This window comes from Ailuropoda melanoleuca, chromosome 2 (assembly GCF_002007445.2).
Source record: "Ailuropoda melanoleuca isolate Jingjing chromosome 2, ASM200744v2, whole genome shotgun sequence".
Classification (NCBI taxonomy): Eukaryota; Metazoa; Chordata; class Mammalia; order Carnivora; family Ursidae; genus Ailuropoda; species Ailuropoda melanoleuca.
The window spans coordinates 31,131,176-31,152,376 of NC_048219.1; the positions used below are offsets into that span (position 1 = coordinate 31,131,176).

The window sequence follows — 21,201 nt, forward strand, 5'->3', positions numbered from 1 at the left end:
ATAGGTTATGTGGAGCAAAGCTAATCTTAGTCCCATGAGCTAACCTAACAAGTGATTAGAATGAAAGTCATATTCAGGATAATGGGATAAAGGACAAATACTGTCAAAGAGGTTGCTGCAGGATCAGTTAGGCACTTTAATGTTTCAAATACTCTTTAAAATAGGCATGTCAGAGATAAAAATTCTATTTTATATGCATTTTCTTTCTTGTAGTTTTGTGGTAAAATGATTTAGCCTAAACACTATAGTATTATTTTTTCAAGTTTATCATCGTTTACTTTGAGGTTTCCATAAAAAAAATCAACCATGGTAAGATTTATATTTTTTAATTAGTCAAAAGGTAAGTTCAGTGAGTTTGCAACAGATAAAGAAAAGTTCCACTTTCTCTTGGAAAACGAATAGTAACTGCCGAGACCAGTGCTTTGTGGCGAACGAGCATTGAGTGTTGGGGTGTGGCCATGGACTTCATTAAAGGCTTGCAAATCAATATACACCGAGTCTAGGCCATGTGTGTATAGAATCAGGGTATACGTGGATGAGAAAAAGTGGCACTTGCATTTCAGGTTTGCATTGTCATCTTTTGTCTTAGATTGTATGCAGGTCCTGAAGTTGATATCTGGAGCTGTGGTGTTATTTTGTATGCCCTTCTTTGTGGCACCCTCCCATTTGATGATGAGCATGTACCTACGTTATTTAAGAAGATCCGAGGGGGTGTTTTTTATATCCCAGAATATCTCAATCGTTCTGTTGCCACTCTCTTGATGCATATGCTGCAGGTTGACCCCCTGAAACGAGCAACCATCAAAGATATAAGGTGATTCTTCTTTTTGTTACTGTTATGTACATTTTATAGTATTAATAATAGTAGCACTAATTGAGTGCCTGCTTTATGTTAGACTCTGTAATGCTTATTGTATAGGAATTTTTATTTTCTTTTTACACAAACCTGATCATGTCACTCATCTTTTAAATATTTCAGATTGTTTCCCATACTTTCTACTTGAGGTGGCAAATCCTCTAAGGCCCTTCCTAACGAGGCTCCGTTTGCTGCTCGTGAGGTCCCACTCCTGCACTCACCACCGCACCACCGGTACCGGTGCTTCAGCTACACTGAGCTTTGCCTTGTTCCTCAAACAGAACATATGTTTTATGCCTCCGTGTTCTAATTGATATTACTGCCTCTGATGCCATTTCTGTCTTTTTTTGACCTGACAGATTTCCATTCATCCTTTAAAATTCTGCTTACGTATGACCTCTTTTGTGAAATCAATTCTGATTCCCCTAGGCCATGTTCATTGCTTCCACTTCCATGATTTCCATGTTTTATGTTTTATTTTTTCATTATCATTTCGTATGTAGCTGTTATTACTCAGTACATGTTTCTCCAGTCCTAAATTGTAACTCCATGAAGGTGGTAGAGAGAGTGTCTTACTCATCTTAGTATACACAATGCTAGACGGCCCATGAATGTAGTATATGCTGCAAAACTATTTGGATAAATTTTAAACAGAATACAGACTGAGTTTTATGTATTTTACGTATGGTTGATGAAATAAAGCATTAAAAGTTTTAAGATTTTGAGTCCAAAAATAGCTGCTAGCACTGTGAAGGATTTCTTGTTATGTGAGAAACTTTGGAACTTGCAGTGCTGCTGTTACCGTGAATATGACCTCTATATAGCACACACAAGCCACGATAATTCAGTACCTTCTACTCTTTACTTAGCAGGTTATGTTTCTTAGAGGTTTTTTTGTTCTTAGCGAACATTTCGTCAGTTACTCATTTACAAACACATTCTTTTGCCATCTTTCCAGAATCTCCGCTCTTCATAAGCCAGAATGGCTGTTTAGAGACCTATGACTCCTAGAATGTTTAAATGATGACTTTTTTTATGCGATTGCTGCGGATTTCTTAGACTGCAAGAAGGACCTGATTCTTTTTGCATTTGAACAGTTTTCTTCTCCCCCCCTTTCTTAAGCACTTGAGGCCTCAAACATAAAATGTGTAATTGTAAATTAGCACCAAGTTTAGTTATGGAAATGAACTTAGCAGGAAAAAAACCTTTTGTATTCATAGTTCTTTTTTTTCTCTTCTTTTTTTTAGAAGTAAGTTCTACACCCAGCGTGGGGCTTGATGGGGCTTGAACTCACAACCCTGAGGTCAAGAGTCACATGTTCTACTGACCTAGCCAGCTAGGCTCCTCAGTCACTTAATTGGCTTTTCCTTAGAAAGAAAATTAGATATGCCTCCTGTGAGTTATTCATTCTATAACTGTAAGCCTGCATCTCCCTCTCCCCTTCACCCATTTTGCCCATCCCCCAAAACCCCCCCTCTGGCAGCCATTGGTTCTCTCTTTATAGGTCTGATGCTTCTTTTTGCTTATTTGTTTATTCATACCTTTTTTAAGATTCCACCTATGAGTGAAATCATATGATATTTATTCTCTCAGATTTATTTTACTTAGCATAGTACCCTATAAGTCCATTCATTTTGTTGCAAATGGCGCAATCTCTATCTTTTAAGGCTGCACAGTACTCCATTGTATATGTATAACACATGTTCCTTACCAGTTGTCTGTTGATAGACACTTACGTTGTTTCCATATCTTAGCTATTGTAAATAATGCTGCAATAAACATAGGAGTGCTTATATTTTTTTGAATTAGTGTTTTTGTTTTCTCTGGGTAAATACCCTGTAGTGGAATTACTGGATCATATGGTATTTGTATTTTAAATTTTTTGAGGAACTTCCGTACTGTTTTTCACGGTAACAATACCAATTTACATTCCCAATACCGGCGTGGGATTCCTTTTTCTCTGCATCCTTGTCAACACTTATTATTTCTTGTCTTTTTTATTTTAGTCACTCTGGTGTAACGTGATATCTCATTGTGGTTTTGATTTGCATTTCCCTTATTACAGAGGTTGAGCATCTTTTCTCCTGTCTGTTGGCTATCTGTGTGTCTTCTTTGGAAAAATGTCTATTCAGGTCCTCTGCCTGTTTTTTTAATTGTTGTTTTGTTTTGTTTTGTTTTTTGGTGGTTGAGTTGCATAACTTCTTTATATATTTTGAACATTAACCCCTTATTGGATATATAATTTGCAAGGATCTTCTTCCATTCAGTAGGGTGTCTTTTTGTTTTGTTGATGGTTTCCTTTGCTGTGCAAAAGCTTTTTATTTGATGTAGTCCTGATGGTTAATTTTTGCTTTTGTTCCCCTTGCCTTAGGCGACATTTAGAGAAATGCTGGTATGGCTGGTGTCAGAGACATTACTGCCTGTGTTTTTCCTGGTAATTTTATGGTTTCAGATCTCACATTTGGGTCTTTAATCATTTTGAGTTTATTTTTGTGTATGATGTTAGAAAGTGATCCAGTTTCATTCTTTTACATGTAGCTGTCCAGTTTTCCCAGCATCATTTATTGAAGAGACTGTCTTTTCTTCATGGCATAATTCTTGCCTCCTTTGTCATAGATTAATTGACCATATAAGCTTAGGTTTATTTCTGGGCTCTCTGTTCTGTTTATATGTCTATTTTTATGTCAATACCATTGTTTTAATTATAACTTTATAATAGTATATCTTGAAATCTGGGATTGTAATACTTCCAGCTTTATTTTTCTTTCTCAAGATTGCTTTGGCTATTTGAAGTCTTTTATAGTTCCATGCAAATTTTAGGATTGTTTGTTCTAGTTCTGTGAAAAATGCTGTTGGTATTTTGATAGGGATTGCATGGAATCTGTAGATAGCTTTGGGTAGTATGGACATTTTAACAATACTAATTCTTCCAGTCCCTGAGCAGTCTTTCACCTCCTTGGTTAAATTCATTCCTAGGTATTTTATTATTTCTGGTGCAGTTGTAAGTGGAATTGTTTTCTTAATTTCTCTTTCTAGTACTTTGTTATTAGTCTATAGAAATGCTACTGATTTCTACGTGTCCTGCAGTTTCACTGAATTTATTCTAGTAGTTTTTTGGTGGAGTCTTTAGGATTTTTTATGTATAATGTCATGTCATCTGTGAATAGTGACAGTTTAACAACTTCTTTACCAATATGGATGCCTTTTATTTCTTTTTCTTGTCTGATGCTGTGGCTAGGACTTCCAGGACCATGTTGAATAGAAGTGGTGAGGGTGGACATCCTTGTCTTATTCCTGATCATTGAGAATGATGTTAACTGCAGGTTTTTCATATATGGCTTTTATTATGTTGAGATATGTTCCCTCTGAATCCACTTTGTTGAGAGTTTTATCGTGAATGGATGTTGAATTTTGTCAAATGCTTTTTCTGCATCTGTGAGATGATCATATGATTTTTATTCTTTGTTTTGTTTTGGTATATTGATTCATTTGCAAATATTGAACCATCCTTGAATCTCCCAGAATAAATCCCACTTGATTGTGGCGAATGATCCTTTTAATGTGTTGTTGAATGTGGTTTGCTAATATTTTGTAAGGATTTTTGCATCTTTGTTCATCCAGGGATATTGCTGCTAGTTTTCTGTTTTTGTGGTGTATTTGTCTGGTTTTGGTGTCAGAGTAATACTAGCCTTATAGAATGCATTTGGAAGCTCTCCTTCCTCTTCTATTTTTTGGAATAGTTTGAGGAGAATAGGTATTAACTCTTCTTGAAATGTTTGGTAGAATTCAATTGTGAATCCATCTCGTTCTAGACTTTTATTTTTTGGTTACAGGTTCTGTTTCGATTTTCTATTTCTTCCTGATTTAGTTTTGAAAGATTGTATCTTTCTAGGAATTTATCCATTTCTTCTAGGTTGTCTACTTCGGTGGCATATAACTTTTTATAATATTTTCTTATAGTCCTTTGTATTTCTGTGGTGTTGATACCACTCCTATTTTGTTTCTGATTTTGAGTCCTTTCTCTTTTTTTCTTGATTGGTCTGGCTAAGGGTTTATCAATTTTGTTTATCTTTTCAAAGAACTATCTCTTGATTTTATTGATTTTTTTATTTTTTACTTAAAACATCTTTTTAAATTTATTTAAGTAATCTTTACACCCCATGTGAAGCTTGATCTCAACAACTCCGAGATCGAGTCACCTGCTCTTCTTACTGGGCAAGCTACGTGCCCCTTACTGGTTTTTTTCTATTGCTTTTAAACTTTTATGTCATTTATTTCTGCTCTGATCTTTATTATCTTCTTCAACTCATCTTGGACTTTGTTCTTTTTCTCGTTCCTTTAGGTTCAAGTTTAGGTTGTTTGAGTTTTTATTTCTTGAGGGAGGGCTGTATTGCTGTATATTTTCCTCTTAGAACCACTTTTGCTGCATCTCAAAGATGTTGGATTGATTTTCATGTGTCTCTGTAATTCATTTAAGTCATTTAGTCTTAAGTGCCAAATGGAATATCAGGTAATAGTGATAGAAAGACTTAATTTCTGATGGCTGTGTGGTAATCTGTGGTAAATGAACTGATTTTTGTCTCAGGTGAACCCTCACAAACATTCTGGTTACTCCTTATCTTGATAGAGTTAATTCAGAAACTGACTCCTCAAATTAGAAGCTAAGTATAACTTTTTAAGTGGCAATTATCGTATAGTAAAGAATTATGGTCCTTTGTGTAAATGAATGAATTAGAAATAAAAACTTAGATTATTTCCCTATTTATCATTTTTTAAGCATTTATTTGTATTATTGATATAATTCACATACTGTAAGTTTGTCCCTTTAAATTGTATAATTCGTTGGTTCTTAGTATATTCACAAAGTTGTACAGTCACCAGCATTTTCTAATTACCTTAAAGAAACTCTATACCCATTAGCAGTCATTACCCACTTCTCCCTCCTTTTATCCCTTGGAAGCCAGTAATCTGCTTTCTGCCTTTATGGATTTGCCTCTTCTGGAAATTTCATAAAAATGGAATCCTAAAGCATGTAGCCTTTGGAGTCTGGCTACTTTCACACAGCATAATGTTTTCAGGGTTCATTCATGGTGTAGCATGTATCAGTACTTCATTCCTTTATTCTTTAAAAATACTCCATTGTACAGATATACTACATTTTGTTTATCCGTCCATCAGTTAATGGATACTTGAGTTGTTCCCACTTTTGAGCCTTTAAGAACAATGTTGCTATGCACATAAATGTGCAGGTTTTCTATGGTCACATGTTTCCATTTCTTTTGGATGTATGGCTTGAGTTTGTAATTTTTATTGCTATTCCTTTTGTTAGTGATTTTCCTAAACTAATTCCACAAATTTTGTACTTTTTGTCATGACTGAAATCTCTGCTTAGTTAGCTTAATGGTCAGCTTATTATTAGAGCTTTCCTTAAATTCCTTGATCTAATAAGTCTCGCAGCCTTTGCTGAGTGACTCCATGTGCATGTTGGAGTATGTCTTCATTGCTCCAAAGCGAAGCTTGTAACTCTGATTTAGTCTTCACTCTGCATTAGCAGAGAGCCTCAAAGTCAGCCAGTCATTAGAAATGAGGGTCTTTCTCACACAGCCCTGAATATGTGCGTGGCCTTCTTGAGTCCCAGGAATATATCAAGTATTTCAAAGACAGTGGAACTCCTATTCCCGAACTTTTCATTTTAAGGTTTTCAGTTAGCTTCTTGTTTGCTCCTACAATTACTGCCTCTTTAGGGATCTGGGATGTCACAGTTGCCATTGGTTGTTTTTGACAAATGTCATGGGGAGAAGGCTGTTTGCAGTGAGGGAACTCTGAATCAGGTCAGAAAAAGACGAGACTTGCAAAATGGAGATTTATTTCTAGGGAACTTCCAGACATGTCAAATAATGACAGTTCTCTGAGGATAGGACTTTTGGAGAATTCTAAACCTATTCTGTTCTAATTCTAAACCTGTCTCACCCTTACTGGTTTCTAGGCCGCTGGTTTTCCGGGCTACCAAGATTGTGAGACTGTTGGTTTTCAAGGCTACCGTAGAAGTGGGGAAAGGGAGATGAATATAGGGCAACTTAAAATGTCTCAAATCTCATTGTTGTTACTGAGATTAGTTATTTTCTTGAGTAAATACTTCTCAGATTGTTTCAGGATTTTGGTTAATTTCCAGGGTTCTGGAAAAGTTGATTTTGATGAATTTTGCTAGTAATCTGAATTCTTTTATGGAAGAATGAGTTTTTGGAGTTCATTCAGAAGTGCTCATCTTCCCTATTTGTTGTTAATATTTTTAAAATGTTAGATGTATAATATCTTCTGTTTCTGTTGAAAAAATTAATATATTACATTTTTTATTACTAAGCCTTCAGTGCTTAGTATAATACAGGGAATAAACAAAATAATTAATTTTGGTTTTCATACTTTATGTATTCGTCATTTATTTATTCTGCATTTATTGAACATTTACATTGTGTTGGGAAATGGAATACAGCTAAATAAGGTATGGTCCCTGTCTCAAGGAGCTCTGAGTTTGGTGGGTAAGATTAAGAAAAAATCAACCCCCAAAAGAAAGTGTGAGTATTACAATAGAAAGATCTGCTAGAAGCTATAGAAGATTCATCTTTGTATCTTCCTCAGGGCCTGGCACACCATCATTTCTCACTTGGAGTATTGCACCAGCATCATCAACATCATCATTATTTTTGTCTTTTCGGTTTCTATATCACAAGCAGGATGATCTTTAGGGAATGCAAATTAGATCATGTCACCCCTGTCTCTGTAAAGTCTTTCAGTGATTTTCATCAAGCATAGGTTCTAGCCCCAGACTCTTTCTTCTAGCCTATAGCTGTCAGAAATATTTGATAGCTTTTCCTCCTCCAACCCGTAACTCCTGCTTTCATGGTAATGGCCTCAGTCCTGTTCCTGGAACATGGCACAACTCTTTCTTGTCTCAGTCTTCACATACATTTTTTTTTTTGTGCTGGGAATACCTGTTTCCCAGCTCTTTGCTCCCAGCTGACTTCTAATCATTCTGGTATCTGCTTAAATATTACTCAGTAACTTTCCTAATTACATGGCTCCCATTCTGATTTATATATTATTTTACCCCTGTGTTTTCCTCTTAAAATCTTTATCACAGGATTTTCATATTTGTGTATTTGAAATTGTATTGATTTTTGTGAATATTTGTTTTATCTGTATTCAGCTAGAATGTAATTTCTGTAAGGAGGAGTGTCTTTTTGCCATAGAATACCCTTAGTTAATATTCATAAGTGAAACAGTCAGTAGAAAGCATTCAAGGAAAATATATATTGATGTGAATTTAGCTTAGCGGGTGCCCAGTTCTACCTTGTAGCAATGCTTGTGCAGTCTTGAAGGAATAGTACATGTTAGATGAAAAGGGGTGGGATGTTCTTGGACGGCCATAGTAACATCATGTACAAAAGCCCAGAAGTGTGAGAAAATAAGATTTAGGAGACTGATTGTCAGACTTTTTAGTTTTAGTACTGCTTTACAGTCTTAAAATTGAGGATTCCAAAGAGTTGTATTTTTTAATGCCAGTTATATTGGTATTTATTGTATAAGAAATTAAAACTGGGAAACTTAAAAAAATACTTAATTCACTTAAAAATAACAGTAAAGCTACTACATGTTAATCTAAATAACATGTTTTATGAAAAATAGCCAAAAAGAAAATGGTGACAAGAGCAGCATAATTTTACACTTTCAGATTCTCTTAAGTGTTGGGCTTACTCCGAGACAGCAGCTAGGTTCTTAGGTCTACTTCTTCATTCAGGCTTTGCAATATGTTGAATTAGTTGCAGTCTATGAGGAAAATCTGCTACCACTCAAATAAGTGGTCGGAAGAGGAGGAACATTTTAACAGTCTTTCAGATAGTTGTGGATATTCTTCTTTGATGTTAAGCTAAGGCTTAACTTGTTAGTTACAGTATCAAATGAGAAAACATTTCAGTGTACTTTTGTATTTTATTACATTACAATCCACTGGTCTCTTTTATGTTTTATGGATATTTTACCTGTGTGTGACTCTATAATATCACTCATTGGTCATTTGGAAAATACCAGTTTATTGAGTTAAAAAGATTTTCCAAATGGTGACATGTTCATGATAAGGTATTAGAAATCATGTTCATTGTTATCATTATAAAGTTATTAGAAGAGTCTTTAAGTAGTAGGAAGCCGTCAAACTCACGGAGGCAGATACAAATTATATAAAATTCTAAAATTTTGCTTGAAAGGTTGAACTTTATCATTGGCAAAAAATACTGCCAGTTGTTTCCTTTGAAGTGACAGGCTCATTTTACTAATTTTTCAGAAAATGTCAGCCAAATACCCAAGTCTGAATAATCATAGTTATTCAAGGGTGGGGGTTAATTAACTTACCCAGGGTCACATAGAGAACAGGTCTATCTGATTCTGTTGTATTTTATTGCCCCATGTCTAAATTATTTGGGACTTGCCAAAGCATGTTCTTACAATAGTGTATTGTGGTATTTTTCCTAGAGAGCATGAATGGTTTAAACAAGATTTGCCCAGTTACTTATTTCCTGAAGACCCCTCCTATGATGCTAACGTCATTGATGATGAGGCTGTGAAAGAAGTGTGTGAAAAATTTGAGTGTACAGAATCAGAAGTAATGAACAGTTTATATAGTGGTGACCCTCAAGACCAGCTTGCAGTGGCTTATCATCTTATCATTGACAATCGGAGAATAATGAACCAAGCCAGTGAGTTCTACCTCGCCTCTAGTCCCCCAACAGGTTCTTTTATGGATGATAGTACCATGCATATTCCCCCAGGCCTGAAACCTCATCCAGAACGGATGCCACCTCTTATAGCAGACAGCCCTAAAGCGAGATGTCCATTGGATGCACTGAACACAACTAAGCCCAAATCTTTAGCTGTGAAAAAAGCCAAGTGGCATCTTGGAATCAGAAGTCAAAGCAAACCGTATGACATTATGGCTGAGGTCTACCGAGCTATGAAGCAGCTGGATTTTGAATGGAAGGTAGGAAATTGTAATATATTAAGATCATTTGTAAAAGTTTGCTTTTTTTTTTTTGTTTTTGTTTTTGTTTTTTTTGGTATAGTAAGCTGCTCTGATCTACTGAGTTGAGTACTTAGGTCAATAAAAGCGTTTTTTTAAAGTTTTTTTTTTTTTTTTAAGATTTTATTTATTTATTTGACAGAGATAGAGACAGCCAGCGAGAGGGAACACAAGCAGGGGGAGTGGGAGAGGAAGAAGCAGGCTCACAGCGGAGGAGCCTGACGTGGGGCTTGATCCCAGAACGCCGGGATCACGCCCTGAGCCGAAGGCACACGCTTAACCGCTGTGCCACCCAGGCGCCCCAAAAGCATTGTTTTTGATACAAATTTAGTGGTCTTGATGCTTCTGGATGATAAATCCCATTTTTTCCATTAATATACCAAGTGCATTCAAGACTAAACAAAGTTCTGAAAGCAGGAAGAGTTCTTGATGCTGGGGACCTACAATATTTTTAAATTAGAGACTAGCATTCTTGGCCCAGAAACAGAAAGTAATCAAACTGAAATCACCTAAGAAAATAGTCTACCTATTTCCATCTGCATCATAGCAATAAAAAGTCATGCGTCTCTGAAGATGCTATGTTTTTACTTTTCTATTTTCTTTTTCCCACTAGCTATAACAGTGGTCAATACAAATGATAACATCAGGACATGTTTATTCAGTCAACAAATACTTTTCTCTAGGTTGAGAAAAATCTCTTTTATTTGGCTAGTGCTTTTAATCCTTGGTTATGGTGTATTTTTCTTACTGTTAACCCCCAGTTTTCTTTTTTTTTAAATTACTGCTCAGGGGAGCCTGGGTGGCACAGCGGTTAAGCATCTGCCTTCGGCTCAGGGCGTGATCCCGGCGTTATGGGATTAAATAAATAAAATCTTTAAAAAAAAAATTACTGCTCAAATTCATTGCAATTCTATTTGAGTATATGTGGGAGGAAAAGCTTTTTTTTTTATTTCAGATATCCTTTCACTCTTGTTCCTTTCTTGAGGACTATGAATGTATTTTTAAAGGAAGAATAAAAATGTTCAAATATGCCCTGTATATATTTATTTGCCATGTTTGAAACATCTGTCATTTTCATTTTATTTGTTCATGAAATGAATAAACAAGAAAATAGTTCCTTAAAACCATTTAAAAAACAGATCCCCCTTTTCGTAAGCAATTTACTTGAAAGACATTAATGTCTTTAAAATTCCATACTGAAGGGGCGCCTGGGTGGCACAGCGGTTAAGCATCTGCCTTGAGCTCAGGGCGTGATCCCGGCGTTGTGGGATCGAGCCCCACATCAGGCTCCTCCGCTATGAGCCTGCTTCTTCCTCTCCCACTCCCCCTGCTTGTGTTCCCTCTCTCACTGGCTGTCTCTATCTCTGTCAAATAAATAAATAAAATCTTTAAAAAAAAAAAAAATTCCATACTGAAAAAAATTTGGAACTCATTTGATAGATGTTTTGAAAACCCAGAATCATCTTTATCTGAGCTGCAGTTTTCTTCTCTTCAAAAGGCAAATAAATAATACTTCTTCACAGGATTATTGAGATACATAAATTTTGTGACAGTACCTGTTTATACTGCCTAATGCAAACCATTAACATGTTAGTTCTCGTTTATTCCTCCTACTCCATATTAATAGGTAAAGGTATTCAAGTTGAGGCTGGGTGACCAGAATTATTGTTGACATTTTAGAGCAGAGGCATAGCTAGAATGAAGGCTAGACTCTGTATAATCTCTGAGTTCCCTTTAAATTTCTGTTGCTCTGCACAGTCAGTCCTGTTAGTGGAGATTAAATAAATATTAAACTGTCTTGTGATATGAAAAGATCATTCAGGAATTCTTCCTCTACCCCACCTCTGTCGGTTGTTTCGATATATAAGAATAAGGGAGATATTCTGTCATTTGTTATTTTTAACATTTTTCCTTAAAAAAGATTTTCCTTTTAGGTAGTGAATGCATACCATCTTCGTGTAAGAAGGAAAAATCCAGTGACTGGCAATTATGTGAAAATGAGCTTACAACTTTACCTGGTTGACAACAGAAGCTATCTTTTGGACTTTAAAAGCATTGATGGTAAGGAAGCTATGCAGGCATGAGCTCTGAGAAGATAAAACTTGGCACTAGTTGACAAGATGTTAAAATCATCTTAAAGACATGGTGGGTAGGTCTTCTATACTGGTTTTTAAGTAATCTAGAGTTAACTAAAAATGCAAGTGAAATGAAAAGGATTGAAGACGTGGAATATCTCTAACCCAGCATCTCTCCAAAAGATGTGCCTCTTTGGCATAAAAAACTCATTTGAAGTGTTGGCTGTGGAACAAAAGTAAGGAATAACAGGGAGGCAGTTTTTACCTAAAATTACCTGATGTTGTCAGGTTCTTTGTTACATTTCTTCATTCATATTTTATTATTGTTAGGATTGTAATATCTAAACTTCTCCGTTGATCAGCTTTCCTCATCCTGATTGGCCAAATGAGCCTTTCCTTATATTCAGGTTGGATTTTGATGTCCTGGCCATTCAGGAGACAAAGGAGTCAGGGAAGTGGTTTGTGGGTTGTGTCTAAGTATTTAGTGGGAGCCAGAAATCAAACCTTTATGAATCAAATGTGCTTGTTCAGTTCAGAGGGCCAAGTGGAATAAAACAGTAAACCAGGGGTCAGGTGCTGGATAGAACCAGAGGAGAACTGAATTCAGAGTTAAGGAAGTTGTTTTCAGTAGAACAGTTAAATTTTATTCTTGAGCTACCACTGGCTGTCATCAGAATTACCATAATCAGAATTACCCAGAATTCTTATTAAAATGCAGATGGTTGGGAACTACCCCCAGATCTACCAAATCAGAATTTCTAGAGGTGAGTCCTGGAAAACTGGAAATCTTTATTTTTAACAAGATTTTCCTCGCCCCATCCCCAGACAGTATGTACTGAAGGTTCAGAGCCACTGTATAATGGTAACTTTTATTTTTATTTTAATGATATTTTTTGTTAATATGCTGCAAGAAAATAATCCTTCAGGGATGTGCTTTCTTCAAATGGGATATCAGTTTGATTTCAAGGCTGATGCCAAATACTATTTTGAGAAGGATTTAGGGGTGACATTTTGACTGTTAGTGTTGTGGTTGATGAATGATGTCTGTTAGGATTGTGGGAGGAAAGGGGTATTGCCACCTCTGCTCTTAAAACTCTGAAACATGACATCCATGAAGTTGCCCTTGTTCAGATATGTTTACTCAGTTTTCTGAATGTAGCGTCTTCATAGGAAGGGCGTGGGCAAATATACCTTTCATATAAATTGCTCTTCTTTCATCCATTTCAGATGAGGTGGTGGAGCAGAGGTCTGGTTCTTCAACACCTCAGCGTTCCTGTTCTGCTGCTGGCTTACATAGACCAAGATCAAGTTTTGATTCTGTAACTGCAGAGAGCCATTCACTTTCTGGCTCTCTCACTGGCTCTTTGACCGGAAGCACATTGTCTTCAGTTCCACCCCGCCTAGGCAGTCACACCATGGATTTTTTTGAAATGTGTGCCAGTCTGATCACTACCTTAGCCCGTTGATGATGTTTCTCTAGTTTCTGTCTTTCTGTTATTGCACTGTGAAAATCAGATAGATTCTTAAAATTATTATTTTACTTATGGATATAATATACTCTGGAATACTGATGGAGAGTCATGAATATTTCCAGGGGACACTCAATGCCATTGAAATTACTGAAAACAAAAAAGTCTGACATTTTATTTACCTGTAGACATCTGTAATTCTATTTTGCCTATGATAAATTCATGGAGGTGCAGTATCTTTAATTGGTGAACATTGATGAAGATTATTGTTACTTTAAAATTGTGAGTTCACTACAGATGATTAATACACCTTCACTGGTGAATCATCTCAGTCAAAGGGTGGTTTGGCATCACCTCTTTGCTTTACTATTTAATGTAGGTAAATCCAGTTTGGCTTTAAGCTGTGTTTATGCACCCAGTTCTCTTGCACAAGATAAAAAATATATATATAACAACAACACAGCCATTAGTAAGATGGTATTTAAATGTTGAAATCTTAAAGGCTAGCCCCCAAAACTTCAGAAGCCAGGTTCTTCTAGTAGTTGTAGCTTTTGCAAATACTGCCTACTGTTTAACAGAAGGGCTGTGGTCCTAAAACAGGTAACTGGTTTCCAGGTTCCTTAAAAACAGCTTATAACCAGCTAGAGGTTTTATTTCGAGATTTCCTTGAATAACATATTTATCTGAAGAGTCTTCAATGTTCTACTCAGTATTGGAACATCTGGAATTGCAGCACCTTTTGTGTTTTTCATAAACTTAACATTTTTTTTTAAACTTCATTTTCAAACATGCCTTCAAAACTACCTTTCTCAAATTCTTTTTGGATCTGTTTATTTTTGTATTTCACCAAGTGATAAAATAGTTAAACAAAGCAAAATATCAACAGTCCCTTAAAAGAGAACTCTTATCTTTGATTTAATGTATGTGGTGGTGGGGAGTATGTGCCTATGTCCTCCTGCATCCCACAATGCTAATTCTTCATCTAAAGTTCAAGTTTGTCATCACAGCCACCCCCTCCCTCACCTTCCCACCACCATTTTCTTTGTTGTTTGATCCTTAGTGGCTGAGTTAGCTTTTAAAATCTTTTCTGATTCCCTTTCTTTGTTCTGTATCTTGGCTGCTAGCCATCCAGTTTGAAAACACTGTTCTGGCCCTAAGGGCTTTTGTTACTTCCAAAGCTTGTTAGGCTGTGACCTTCACTGTTGAGGCTGTTAGGAGAGGGAAGCCTTAAACATTAAAAAAAAAACAAACAACTCTCTTGAATAAATATATGTGTTGTTTACATATATATGTATTCACACACCAGTGCTTTTAAAGGAAAACCAAACAGTTTCTTTGTTTTGCTTTGTGCAGTTTTTTTTTTTAAGATTAAAAAGAAACCTATATACAGCAGAGTAGATAATAGCTCATTGCTTATACTGTTTTAGTGAAAGTATTTAATTTTTAAATTATGTGTGATTTATCTAATTTGTATTTATTAATTTCGTCTAATGTCATTCACCTTACTTACCCTAGAAAAGATTAAGCTCTTGAAAACAGGTTTCTCTTTGCCAAAAATAATGTTTTCTACCAAGAAGCAAATGAAAATCTTTGGCCAAGTTTCTCTTATGTTTATGGAAGATAAGCGTGTCTGTCTTCAAGTAGTTTTGAGTCAGGAGTTTGCCGTGTGTCACATCATATTGGTTTATAGAACTTTTAGCTTTTTAAAAATGGTGTTAAGTAACATTTTAAGTCTGATTTCTTAATATTGAAAGGAATCTTTGCTCGCCAATTTGGGAAAAAGGGTGGGTTTGCATTAAACTTTTAAGTTTAAACCTTTGAAAGATTGCCATCTAGTGGCACCAAAGGGTACTTTTTGTGATTGTTTTTGTAGGGATAAGCAGTCCTGCTATGCTTTATAGATAGGGCATAGTTTTGACCTCTCCAAATGTGTAAATACCTCTTTTGGGAAAAACAGGGCCACCTCATAATATTTGCTTGACTATGATTGACCTTAGAAATAGGAATTAATCTGATAATTCCTTATCCCCAATTACAAAATCCCTAACAATTTTGAAGGTGGAGAAACAGCAAGGAATACAGTGGCATTTTAGCTTTATTAGTCAAATAAATCAGATACTAAAACTTATTCATGTCAAAATTACTTTATATTGGTGATTATCATGTTTATTGAGAATTAAAAATACTATATACTATTTTCTTATTCTTGCCAGTATTTGTGAATATCTATATTTTGATGGTTATCTGTTGAATTTTAGGAGAACCAGGGTTGCAGTTTTGGTTCTCATATGCTTACATTTTAAAGCACAGATACTCTGAATCTAGAAGGCATAGTAAATTGCTTTATATAGAGAAGATTTCAGGAGTCTCAGTCCAGCATAATAGGGGCTGGAACTTTGTCATAGGAGGCTTTTGTTGCTAATGGGCAGGAAGAGGGAAAGAATCAGCTGCTAAATTCCCACATTTCAGTCTTGTAAGCTGGTTAATTGTGGATGTGGTATGTGGTTGTTAGATCTGGGGTGGGAAGAATTTCTTCAAGTTAAGATTTTGGAGGAGAGCTTCTATTATTAGGTTATAAAGACTTAGCTACATCATGGAAATGGACTCCATATGGTTCTACAATAGCATTTCCCACACTGTATCCCTGAGGTGCTCTGCTAAAAAGTGAGTTCATTGAGCGAATTTGGAAAATGTTATATGCCACACTCCTATTTGAGGATGACAATGGATATGAGCATTAAGGACTTTGAAAAGTCCTTCAGTGAAAAAAAAAGAAAACTTTAACCCTGCTTTGCCCGAAATAAACTACTTTTAAGCTTAATATCCCATGGGAAAAGGCAAATTTGAAAATACTGTTTTAGGGAAATTATTGTCCCAGGTTGCTATAATAAGTTAATTATAATTATATAATCACATATATAAGTGAGGAAAGAATAGAATTAAGTGAGGAAAGAAGAGTGAAGAAAAGTGAGGAAAGAATAGAATTAAGATATCTTTTCTCCTTTTCAGTTGTTGGAGAGAATATGGTTCAGAATAAGAAAAATTTCATTTTAACCTGTGGACATACTCATTTTGAGCAAATGCTGGGCTAAACAGAATTTTGTATGTCTGTGGTGTATTTCATAGCACCTTGATTTTCTTAATCGGGTTGTGGTAGTGTTTGGTATCTTTGTTGTGTTGAATGGATAGCTGAAAAACCTTAAACCAGATTACTTGTAGAAAAGGCCTAAGAAACTAGTGACTAATGCTTATGGCTCTATGGCTCTCTGGGCAATGAGTCCATGACATTGATTCTTACTTTGAATATGTATAGTCAGTGAACGTTTTCTAAATATAGGATACCACATTTCGACCTAATTCCTGTAATCTTTTAAAGTAGCAACAGATAACAAATTGAATAGGGAGGTAGGCAAACTATTTTAAGTTGGGTTTTTGTTTTGATCAACAAACTTTTGGCTCACTTTTGTAACCTCAAGTGTTTGTGTTCCTTGATATTAGCCGTCTTTAACAAGAATCTAGGAGTCTAAATTAATCAGAAGTACCAGTATTTCTCTGTCAGGGGATTGGCTATTTGTTTTACAGACAATTCTCCATTTTCTGCAAATAGGGTTCCCATGACAGTTACATAATTGTGGGCTTGCTTTTTCTTATTCTCTAGCCAGTTTGTACTCAGGGAACATAAATTGTTTTTTTTATATTAGAAGAGATATAATTGAGAAAATAATCATAGACAACTGTTACAGGTTTTTTGACTATTTGAATTTATCTGTAGCTTCTCTTAATGTGCGGTATACTGAGTTAATATAACCACTGTACCTTGCATTTATAAAATATAAAAGCTTAGAATGTGCCTACCACAGACACAGTATCTTTGTCTATTCACTGGTTAATAATTTAAATCCTGTTAATGGCTGTGAAATCTCAATATCTAAATGCTAGCCATGTTCACAGTTTTGTCTGGTTTTGTTTTTAAAGAACTCCACCTTTTCAATCAGGCATTTCTTTACCTGTTCTTCTGTCACTCTGTGACTTTTTAATTAGGGAAGGTAATTTATTTTAATAATAGTTCTCAGAGGCTCTATTAGAAATTTTGGATGAGGGATATGTGCAATCTGTTAGTAAGTCACACCTATGTTGGACCTCAGTTTGTAACCTCTAAAATGGGAGGAATAGGCTAAAAGCCCTCCGAGGTACCTTTGAGCTTTAAAGTTCTGTCTTCGCATTTTTCATGTGATTGTGTTAGTGTTCACTTTTTATATATTTAGAGATTTTATACTAGTGTGAGTGTTCTATATGTGTTTGGTGAGGCATTTTAAAGGTATATACTTGAAAAAAAATTTACAGCTGACCTCTGGAATACAAATGGCAAAGATCATCCAGAAAACCAAGCACATTAAAACATCCCGTGCACTTGGCATAAGCAAAATATTACTAATTTGAAGTATTAGAAGTGTTCCATACATTTTTATAGTGATTTTTAGATCTGGAGACCATATCTATTAACTTAGTTAATACCCTACAGTAACCTTGTGAGGTATAACCATTTTCCAGTTGAGGAAGCAGGACCACAAAGCTCTTCATAAAGCTTTAATGCCATACAAATATTCAGCGATGATCACTGCTCTTTCTATGCCACCTTCCTCCAGGGGAGAACAGTATGAATCACTGAAACATCTGAGTAGTTGAGTAATACAGATAAACACAGATGTATTGCTTTCAAGTCTTAGTGTGACATAAAGTAGTCTTACCTGAATATTCCTTAGTTGAATTATTTGAACTGGTTGATTGTAATAACTAAGTAAAATTATCTTAAGTATTTATGATTAGCATATTGATATTTATAAGTACTTCTGAGTTATTGAGGGTGCTTATAAAATACTGAAGAAACTTTTAGGCATGACTCTTCCTTTAATTTTATTTACATGATCCTTGTAGCACAGTCTTTTATAAAAAGTAAAACTAGCCCTAGCCCCTGTCTTAAATTATCATAGTTTTTGAATGTTATCTGAATTAGGCTTATCTAAATTTCATATACAGATAGATAATTTTTCATTTTGTATGGGTATTTAGATGATAAACACTATTTTCATAGAGTATATTTCTGTTCACAAACTACCTAATTATTATTGGCTTGATAGTCTCCCAAATCTTATAGAACTTTGAAATGTAATTTCTTCCATGAGCTTTAAAAATGATACGTTGCTTAAACAAGTTGCTGGCATCCTTACTAGCCTTTCCACATATAATCTTGATGGATTTGATCCCACAGAACAGTAATAGCATAAAGAACAGGACTCACAGTCTAGACTGGATTGAGTTCTAATTAAACTTTCTCAGCCATAACCTGATAAGGATCAAACTGGGTCTAGAAGTTACCAGACTGTGGGCCTGTATTAACATAGTAAGACAGTGTTCCTGTTTACTGTCACCCTTGCAGAGCAGTGCCAGTTTGCAGCCAGTGACTGTGATGGGACTTTGGGTAACATTGTTTGTATCCAGAGCAGTTTAGATTATGGAAGTAGCTCATGATTATTTGGACAAGCAAGGTAGGTAAATTTCAGTTACATTTAAAGTGCAATTAAGGAAACCCCAGAGTAGTGTATTCTTTCCAAGAAAAAAAGCTTAAGCATTTGTAGAATATCCTAGCATGAAAACTTTTCTGAACATACATAGAATTTTGACAAGGTTCATCTGTGTGATTTTGCAAGGTTAACCACTCTATGTTGATTTAAAATTTCAAGGGGGAATAGGAAGTTCTAGCCAAGGAGAACTACAGTTAATTTTTTGCTGCTTATAAGCATTTATTTCTCACAGCTAAAAATCCCTTTTAAATTAGTTATGTTACAAAGAAAGGCCATTCTTCTAGACAGATAACATTTTCCTAAATGGAAAAAAAAAAAACACAACAGATCCATTGCTCTAAACAAAACACCTTAATTGTGCCTTCTCAAATTATAGGAATAGTAATAATTAGTCAAAAATTTGTCTGAACTCTTTTCTCTAATTGCTGTCACTTTTCCTTAGTTATGCCCTCCACAAATGGTTACATTGTTTACTTTTGCCTGTTTGCTTTTCAGGCTCCTTTGGCCATACCTCACCCTATCACTGCCAGAAGCTATTCACTGGATGTATTCTTCTATTCCTTTTATGTTGCTTCACTTTTTAAGTCACTTTGGTGAAACTTTGGCTGCTTTCTCATGTTTTTAAAATGAATGCAGTAATTAACAGTCTTTACATTTCAGCCCTTTAAAATGTTTGTAAAGGCAAGAAATAATGCAGAGCAAAGAACAAAACTCTAATTTGGAATGTGATTCTCAGTTTTGTTGAATTTTCTCATCTAAAAAATGTGGATGATGACCTACCTCACAGATGTGTGTGAGAAACTGTTTGAAGGCCCTCACTTAAATACAGGGTTGATCATCATATTTAAGGTAAATCCCTTCCTTTTTTTTTTTTTTAATAGAGATCTTTGATACTGATAGGATGAATATCTTGATTTTTAGGTAAGTCTTATGTGGTAAGAGTATAGTGGTAAAAACGTTTTAAGACCACAGTTTCACAAATTACGGTATTCTTATTTTAAGTGACTTAAAATTTCTTGAAAATATCAAGTATTCAAATTTCAAACTTGTCTTTTGTGGCAACAAATATTCAGAACTTCTTAAAATGTTGGTTGAAGCTGCCTTAATGTACCAAAATACAGCTTTCTCTCAAGACTGTTCACAAATATCTCCGGTTGTACAATGTTTTGCGTGTTTAATGTAAAATTATTAGAGAACTGTGAACTCTAAGCAGAGTAATCTAATATTGTTTTAAGAAGAATGCCTGTGTTCTTTGTCATGTATGCTTAAATATCATACAGTAGATTTTGAGTGCAACAAATAAAACTGAAAGTTGATAGCCATTAGGTTATGACCATGACAATCATAAGAAAATGTAAGATTGGATATTAATTAGTCAAACATTTTTCAAGAATACCCTATGTTCATTCTTTCTCAGCCTATTTTTGAAAAAGAAAAAAAAAATCCCACAGGCTGATACATTCACCTGTTGAAGCCCTTGATACCTATTTATTAAAATCTTTTTAAAACTTTTGAAATTGGGATCACTTTCGTAATTTATTTCAGGAAAAAGGAAAAAACCCCCGACTCTGAATGTTTTTGTGTTTTGATAACCATAGATTCAAATTTCAGTTTTGTTTGTTATGTATTTTTTGTGGGTGTGAAATGATCAGCGGGAAGCCTCCGTCTTCCAGTAACCACATGGTGAAGATGTCATCTTGAACTACGCAGCATTTCATCGTTACAGGTCCTCCCTGATTAATATTTGCACTGTGCATACTCATACGTAACAAACACAAAAGAGAAAAGCAGCTTGATTGCTTATAAGCTTTTTTCACAAAATCAAATTAAAGTCTCTGGTTAATGTGAAAGCTATTTTTGTTTCTGTTCAGTCATTAAGCTAATATTCTGCACATCAATTAATAGTTCCAGAGAAAGCTTTTGTAGAAAAAGATTGCCTATGATTCCTCGAAGAATTCATACCACTTTTGTCATACACTGTAGTTTCTAACTTTAGCCATTGTATTTTCTATTGATGCTATAACAAATTACTACAAACTTAGTGACTTAGCACACATTTTTTATTTTATAGTTCTGTAGGTCAGAAGTTCGTGTTGCTTCTTCAGGTTATACAAGGTTGAAAAGCAAAGCACTGGTAGGGTTGGGCTCTGGG

General features: G+C 35.2%; 1 protein-coding gene across 2 annotated transcripts in view; it reads left to right on the plus strand.

Moving 5' to 3' along the window:
* The window catches only part of PRKAA2 (protein kinase AMP-activated catalytic subunit alpha 2), a 37,700-nt gene extending 16,801 nt beyond the window's left edge, over positions 1–20,899 (plus strand). The window contains exons 5-8 of one of the 2 annotated variants that reach the window (XM_034653249.1): positions 590–814; positions 9,380–9,884; positions 11,858–11,984; positions 13,226–20,899. In XM_034653249.1, the coding sequence (XP_034509140.1) occupies positions 590–814; positions 9,380–9,884; positions 11,858–11,984; positions 13,226–13,464 (1,096 nt within the window). In that variant the 3' untranslated portion in view covers positions 13,465–20,899. Of the gene's footprint in view, positions 1–589; positions 815–9,379; positions 9,885–11,844; positions 11,985–13,225 lie in introns of both variants that reach the window. The other variant, XM_034653251.1, reaches the window with a different exon arrangement.
* Positions 20,900–21,201: the final 302 nt, after the last annotated feature.